Source organism: Theropithecus gelada, chromosome 15 (genome assembly GCF_003255815.1).
Source record: "Theropithecus gelada isolate Dixy chromosome 15, Tgel_1.0, whole genome shotgun sequence".
Lineage (NCBI taxonomy): Eukaryota > Metazoa > Chordata > Mammalia > Primates > Cercopithecidae > Theropithecus > Theropithecus gelada.
In genome coordinates this window covers 44,441,835-44,449,904 of record NC_037683.1, presented here as the reverse complement: position 1 = coordinate 44,449,904, position 8,070 = coordinate 44,441,835, and the positions used below count along the sequence as shown (strand labels likewise).

The window sequence follows — 8,070 nt, the reverse complement described above, 5'->3', positions numbered from 1 at the left end:
TAGCTCCTAGGAAATGATTTTAGCAAAATAATACTCGGCCAGATTTGGATTCAGAAATCCTCATTATTTATATAATAATAAACTATATCAAAATCTATCAAATATACTACATCAAAAATATCCTATAACATGAAATATGTGACTAATGAATTTTTAATGGAAGTTGTGAAATGTATCATGCTATTTGAAGTAGACAAAAGTATATTACAAAGTAGCATATAAGCTATAATTTCAATTTGATGAACATACAGAGAATGTAGGCCAAGTTAAATTCTGTACCTCCGTTTCAATTATGAGGATAAGTGTCTTCTGCAGTTAGTAAGAATAAAGGAGTTAATCCATGCAAAACACAATACTTGGTAAATGGAAAACACACAGTATTTCATTGTTATATACTCACCCCCTGAATAATGGGATTACAGGTGACGTTTTGCTGCTTTATACTTTTCATGTAGTCTGCATTTCCTCTGGTGAACCTGGCTTACTATTATAATCAGAAAATTATTTTACTGCTGACTTCCAGTTAATTATGGAAGCTGTAGCAATACTAAGGGAGTTAACTCCAAATATACCATAATACTGTTTTTTAGTAAACTTTATTGTACAGAAACAGAAAATATGATTTTGCAATGATTTTCTCTCTAAAGCGTGGGTGAAAACCAGTAACTTACTTATAAAAATATTTTAGGACTCTGATAATATATCTGATAATATACATTCACACCTTATCTTCTGAGTATTTAAATGGGGAGAGGTTCACGTGAAAAAAGTATTCCCCAGGAAACCCATAGTTTTTTGCATCAACTGACCTGTAAAAAAGTCCACCTATATCAACTTTCTGCCAATCTGGAGAAGATCTGTTTTCTTTGATCTGACGTCATGTGTTCACAAGCTTCTAAAATGTTTGCCAAAATTAAAGTCTGCTGGATGGTTTTTGCCTTAACCCATATTCTTCCATTCATTCCAAATACTATCTCCAGTGGATAGAGTTTTCCCACTTCCTGTATGATTTCACAGTCTGGAGCTAATAGCCTGGTGGGAAGAGAAAAGGAAATGAAATTTAATAAAGCGGTGAAGGTGTGTCCAGAGTCTCCTTTAGAATGTGATTCCTTTTCTGAGTTCTCCGTAGTTGTTCAACAAAAACAAGGCACATGATGACATTTGCTGCCTCCTTCCAAGAAACTTTACAATGTTCAAAGGTACATTAGAGATCACAGAGGTGGGCTATCCCTTACGAAGAAGTCAAACTCCCTAGGTTACCAACTTTGCAAAAAATGTAAAAGTCATTCCACTAGATTGTTAGAGCAATTTAATTCTAGACTGAGAATCATAACTTTTTTTGTTACCTACAGTGCTAAAAGACACTTTAAACTTACTTTCCTGACCATATTATTCTCTTGCATTAAATATAGTACTTGGAGAGGAACATTGGCTCTTTCAAACCATAAGGGTGGTGCTTGGTTTAATAACATGCTTCTGTGATGTCCTAACTTAATTCTCCAGATCTTTAGGATACGGAGCAAGAAGAGGCATACAAGATAGCTCTGAACTTCACGGGCTCTAGGAGTAAAGCCCCTGAATATGGCACAGCTTTGGGTGGGTAAATTTGTAAACACCAAAAAGAGAATCTGCCTCAGTGGGAACTGTTAAACTTACCAGGACCAAGTGTCAGAAGCCTTCTGTGAATGGCTACATAACCTTGAACATCACGATCTAAGCTGCGTGTGACCCCAAAATTAGAAAAATTTGATAATTCTGTACAACTGCAGACTGCATCTGTATTCAAGTGACTCAGAACAGGGGAAAGGCCAGTTTTCACATTTGGGCTGAGTCAACTAAGGAACAGGCCTGGGAGGGAAGACATGAATACAGAGTAAGAGCTTAAAGCATGAAGTATTAGCCCACCAGAAACTACACAGCCAAACACATCTGAATTTGATGCGTTTCCAAGAAGATAGGATTAAATTCATGAGTTTCCAAATGTGTTAAAATGGATATTGATTTTTAACTTTGAGGAGAAATTTAAATGTTACAAATAATCTGAATCCTGAAGATTAACCAACTTTCCAAGAATGTGTAATTATAAAAGAAGGCAGGCAAGGCAGCAGACATCAGGACTTACTTTCTAATTAAGCCCAGAGTCACTTTAAAAAGCAGACCATCCTGTCCAATGACACCCATTCCATTGGCTCGTCCACAGCTGTCAATACAGACCATCTCTGGTTCCATGTCTTTATTAGCAACCACAAATTGGCCATAGATGAGATCTCCAACCTACAATGATATTAAAAACCAGTTCATTTCCTCTCAGCAAACTACTCTACAGGTGCTGCTATTGGTTCTTTCTCACAGGCATCAATGCCAGCCACCTACAGTTCTGTGGCTAAGGGACTGACTGTACTACAGGATTCCCACAGTCACTTTGAAGTTGAGTCTTGGGGAAAAAAAGGAACACATGTATCATTCCCTTTCACCAACCAGGAAATCACAGACAAGGAGCCCATCTCAAGGCCAGAGAACACCTCTAGGATTGCACTGTCCAATATGGTAGGTAGCCAATTGTTTAAACTTATATTTAAATTAATTAAAATTAGATATTTAAAATTAATTTCCTGAGTTGCATTAGCCACATTTCAAGTGCCCAACAGCTAGTGGCTACCATACTAATCAGTGCAGATACAAAACAGCATCACTGTAGAAAGTTATGTTAGGTGGCACTACCCTAGAGAATTACAGATTTACAGAGAGAGGAACTCCGGCATGCAAATTATTCAAAGCAAAACAAAACAATAATTCACTGACACTTCTCCCTGCAAGATTTACTTAAAAACCTCATAGAGCTAAACTTTAAAGGGATGAAACTGAGGAAATGGAGAGTGAACTCAATTCTGTTCACTCAAAACATATTAAGTACCCACTGTTTGTTGGTGACTATGTAAACTAGAGAGGAACAAAACATTCTCTGCTTTTCAGAAGCATTTGGTCTTGGAGGGCAGTGGGGAGGTACATATAAACAAACCTCAGTCGAGGCTAAATCCAGTAAGTGCTAGAGCAAAAATATGAGAAAAGTCACAACTGGGGATGGCTTTACAGAGATGGTCGTGTTTAGCCTAGGTCTCAAAGGATGAGAATGTGTTCCACAGGCTGCGAAGGGATAGTGCAATCAAGACAGAGGGAAGAGCATGTGTAAAGGAATAAGGGCAGGAAATTGAGTCTAATGGCGTTTGGTGTGATTAGAGTATGGCTGTATGAAGGATATGATTAGGGATGAGGAAAGACACCTGGAGTGTAATGCCAAGGAATTCTGTGGATTTTGGAGAATCTCGTTTTTCCTTTTCGAGAAAGTAACTGTGTTAGGATATCAGCTCTCAAAACCCTGGATGGTGAGGTAAAAGCGTGGAGGCAAGGATTAATGAAGAAGTGACTGAGACCAGTCAAGACGGAGCTAAAGCCTGAACTTGCAAAGTGGAGCTAAAAGGATAGACATGCCAAAAATCAGAGACAGAATCAAATAAGATTAAGCAAATAAATTTGCATGAGAAGTAAATGTGAAGAGGCAAAGACATCACTAAATTTCGGGCTGGATAGACAAGCAGCGTGTGGCTATGCTACCTGAAAAGCCCAACCTGAAAACCCAAGGTAACAGTATTACTCCTCTATCAGCTTCTAGGACCTATAGCCAGGATGGATGGATAGCTGATAATGTCAATTTGCACCACCTGTCCCTCCTCTAAGCCTACAGCAGACATCCTTGTCCCGAGGATATGGACATAACAAATAATGGTGATGACAGATACAACCTTTCAACTCAGTAGAAATGAAACATCCCAAGAACAAATGTAGGCAATGTAAAATAAATTGTAAATGTTAAAAAAAAAAAAATTATGTGGCTCTGATCCTGCAGCATCTGAAGAAACTCTTGGAGCCTGGGGCAATTATATACATGCTCAAAGATCTAGGTCATACTTTGGAGACAATTCAGGTAGCCTTCTGGATATCTGAGTGTTCTAGGGAATGGATGTTTCTTTCTTTGAAGCCAAAGGCTCCCATAATTACCTGCACATTTGGTCTGTTTCTTTTAGTTGCACCTTCAAATGACAAGTAAGACAAAGAAGCTGGCTCACTCCCTCCAACATCAACTTTGAATATATCTCCAGATTTAGCTGTCACTATGCCAATCACATGGTCTCCTTTCACTGGAACATACTACAAAAGGAAATAGAATGAGAAAACAGCCATAAATGAGAAGATACCATTGGAAGATACCTTCAGCAAGTCCTTCGTGGTTACTTTATTGTCATTAAAGAGAAAGAAATCTGATCATATGCCACTTTCGGTAAAAGAAAATCACATCATAAAGTGTCAGGTGTGCAGCTTCTGGTAGTCTGTTAATTGAGTCCAAACCCCATTATCTCTTCAGCACCCCAACCAGTAAGTTCCTAGCATTGTGGCATAAGTTCAGTGGCAAAGGAATCCTTACAACCAAGGAAGCCCATTCCATAGTTAGACAATTTTTTTCTATGTGAAAGTTCTTACCTGTTCTAGGAGAAATTAACTCCCTATGACATCCACTCATTGAGCCTGGTCTTGCCCTCTGAGACTTGAACGGGCAAGCCTGCTGCTCCCTGACGTTTGGAGTTTTGAAGACTTTATAATCATGACTCACGGTCTCCAAACGTTTTTCTCTCCTGGTCGCCCTTCTCAGGCTATGTTCCTATTGTTCACGGTCCCTCTAAAGGACATGCAGAAATGGGCACAAGACTACGGTGGCTCTAGGTTTGCCTGAACAACAGAGGGCCTCAGGATCCCATCCCTTCTTCTTTTGGGAGGTCTTCTCAAACCAGGGCTATCACTCTCACGGCCGCACCACCCCTCCGCAGTCCCAGCTCACCCGCTTCTGCTGAGAGTCCACCCAGTAAACACCGCCGCCGCTGCCGGGCTCCTTGTGACGGAGGCGGCCGCACTTGGTGACCAGCAGGCGGTCCCCACAGCGCCGCAAGCCCGGGCCGCATACAACGCGCACCCGCGAGCGCGCTCCAGCATTCAGGCTCAACGGTCGCTCCCCGGCACCGCCAGGGCCTTCCGCGTCCTCCTGTTCCGGCAGGAGCAGCTCCTCACCCGGGAGCACCACCTGACCTAGTACTGTGCGTGCAGCGCGCGCCCTGCTGCCCGCGAGATACTCAGCCGCAACAGACACAGGTTCGGCCATCGCGTGCGCCACCAAACACCGTTTCCGGTACCCTCCTTCCGCTTCCGCTCTGCTTCCAACACCCGCCCTTGAGGACTTTCCGTTTCCGGCAGTAGCGGTCCGTTGGATTTGGACCAGTTTATGAAGCTTAATGGCTGTCAGCTCACGGGTCCTTGTCCAAGGTGGCTGTGATTGTCTGTAGCCGACCACCTGTCTTACAGCCTAGCCGCGGGTCGGTATGAGAACTGCGCAGCTTGATCCATCAAGAAGCCTCCACTTTCAGTGTCTCGGGTCCCGTGTTTTGTGACCGGTCGCATCGTGGGGATACGAGATGCTCCCACTTAGAGTTTCCTGGGATCTCTGGAAGCTGAGCAGAGGGGCTTTGAAAACTGGACGCTGGGGCCGGGTGCAGTGGCTCACGCCTGTAATCCCAGCAGTTTGGGAGGCCAAGGTGGGTGGATCATTTGAGGTCAGGAGTTCAAGACCAGCCTGGCCACCATGGTGAAACCCTATCTCTACTAAAAATACAAAAATTAGTCGGGCGTGATGGCATGCACCTGTAATCCCAGCTACTCGGGAGGCTGAGGCAGGAGAATCACTTGAACCTAGGAGGCGGAGGTTGCAGTGAGCCGAGATGGTGCCACTGCACTCCAGTATGGACGACAGAGTGAGACCCTGTTAAACAAACAAACAAAAAAAAAAAAAAGAAGGAAATCGGACGCTAGGTGGGCTTCTGGACCCTTCTTTCTGACTCTGCCCTCAGAAGAGTGGCTCACCTTTTAACAGGGAAAGTATATTTTTTCAAAATAAATAAAACCTTCTTGGTTGTTAGAGATCTAGTCACATTTAGAAAACACAGACAAAAATAAAATAAGGAAATAAACGATGTTTTATTCTTACCCGTTTTTCTCCCTTGCTACGTGGTAGTTCTGATTCTTTAGAGCCCAAGGTGTGGCATGAAATAGGTAATGCCTGATGAATGAACGAATGTATTCCTTTGGTGTGTATTTCTCCCTAGACTTTTTCCCCCTGCAAATATACATATTTCACATGCTTGCGATAGTCCTGCATGGCCTGGAATATAAGTAACTCAAATTTCCCTGGAGCACACTTAGTTGCCCAGGTGAGAAGCAGTTGAATTCCAAATCCATAGAGCTTCCAATCATCTGACTTTTGAGGTTATTTGAAATCACCGTTTTCTCTGTCAACTGGAACCTTCAATTAGTGCTTGATCAGATTCTCCAGCAGTGGTAGAGTTCCCAGGGTCTGGGAGGTCATGACTGACTGATGGCCTTTAACTGCCCTCCCTTTCTGCTGCTCACCTCTTTGAGGCACCTGCTTCCAATGTTATATATATATAAAATATATAAAAATATATGAAATATATAACATATAAATATATAACATATAAATATATATAATATATAAATATATTTTTTTAGACAGAGTCTTGCTCTGTCACCCAGGCTGGACTGCAGTGGCACCATCTCAGCTGACTGCAACCTCTGCCTCCCAGGTTCAAGCGATTCTCCTACCTCAGGCTCCCGAGTAGCTAGGATTACAGGAGTGCACCACCACACCTGGCTAATTTTTGTATTTTTAGTAGAGACAGCACTTCACCATGCTGGCCAGGCTGGTCTTGAACGCCTGACCTCAAGTGATCGGCCCACTTTGGCCTCCCAAAGTACTGGGATTACAGGCATGAGCAACCATGCCCAGCCAAATTTTTAGATTTTTCAGGATGATTAAGACAGATCATTTCTAACACACCCTCCAAATTTGGCAAACTATTTTCCCCTGGGTATAATAAAAGGCCAACAAATAAAAGGAGCTCCCACCTCCAGGTTAGTTTCCCTGGCAAAAGTGGAAGCTCCTGTGGCAGGGACAGTGTAAATTGTGCCCGCTTCCCCACTCCAGAAGTATTCGGTGACCACGCCTGCCTCAATCTTGGCAGGCCCAAGGCCACGGCTCAAGGGCGCTCAAGGACCTCACACTCAGGTCAGGCAAACAGGCAGGTCGGGAAATGTTCTCTGGACCGTCCTTCATACACCCCATGTCGGTAGTGAAGTCTCTGGAAGAAACTTGGCCCAGATCTGGCGGCGGAGCCCTATGAGGCCCACTACCCTGAGGGGACCGCACGTGGCGAGCGGTGTAGCTCTCTCGCAGGTCAACAGCTGAAACAGGGAGGCTGGGAGGAGAGTCTTCTCAGGACCCGAAGGCGGTGGCTGGGCGGGGCTCTACTGAACACCGCCTACCCTGACACGCCCAGAGCGGGTGGGGCGCGCGGGACTGCTGCATCGCCGCCACGTCGCGCGCAGCCAAGTAGGTCCTTCGCCACCTCGCGGTCTTGCGCCCTGGAGAGAGTGAGCACCTGGACCTGGGCGACGGGAGCCCTAGGGCGCGAACGAGTGTCTGGAACCCGGTTTCAAGCCGTCGAGGGCGCGCGAGTCGGTCCTAGGGTCCCATGCGCGTTTCGCGTTTTCGAGCAGCGCGTACTTCCTCTCTCGGTTATAAAAGTGGGAAAAGTGCAACAACTGTGGAATGCGGAGGAGGCCGGAGGCCGAAGCCCGGTGCAGGTGGCGTGCGCGATTTGCCCTCTGCCGGCCCGTGTGTTTCCTTGCAGATCGCGAGGTAGATTATGCCAGTTCTCTGTCAGAGGCTGACGGGTTTCCAGCCAAAGCACTGCTCACCTTTCCAGTGCCTCTGGCCTACGTCTCCCCATTCGGAGTGTAACCAGGCTCCTTGAGATTTAAGTACTCTGGCATTTTTCTCTGGCATTTTTAGTAACTGAGGTATTGAAAATTCCGTTTGGTGTTTTTTGTTGTTGTTGTTGTTTGTTATTGTTTTTTTTTCTGTTTTGCTTTGCTTTTTGAGGCCAAGTC

General features: G+C 44.4%; 1 protein-coding gene across 2 annotated transcripts; it reads right to left on the bottom strand.

Moving 5' to 3' along the window:
• Positions 1-577: 577 nt before the first annotated feature.
• Positions 578-5,251, bottom strand: EXOSC3 (exosome component 3). Of its 2 annotated transcripts, XM_025359158.1 has the most exons (4): positions 4,892-5,251; positions 4,057-4,206; positions 2,123-2,274; positions 578-1,032 (listed from the first exon to the last, which is right to left on the bottom strand). In XM_025359158.1, the coding sequence occupies exons 1-4, from the start codon at positions 5,207-5,209 to the stop codon at positions 831-833; spliced, it is 822 nt and encodes a 273-aa protein (XP_025214943.1). In that variant the 5' UTR covers positions 5,210-5,251; the 3' UTR covers positions 578-830. The 2 variants fall into 2 exon arrangements, with proteins under 2 accessions (XP_025214943.1, XP_025214944.1); XM_025359159.1 differs by lacking the exon at positions 2,123-2,274 and having other exon boundaries at positions 581-1,032; positions 4,892-5,229.
• Between the last annotated feature and the right edge of the window lie 2,819 nt (positions 5,252-8,070).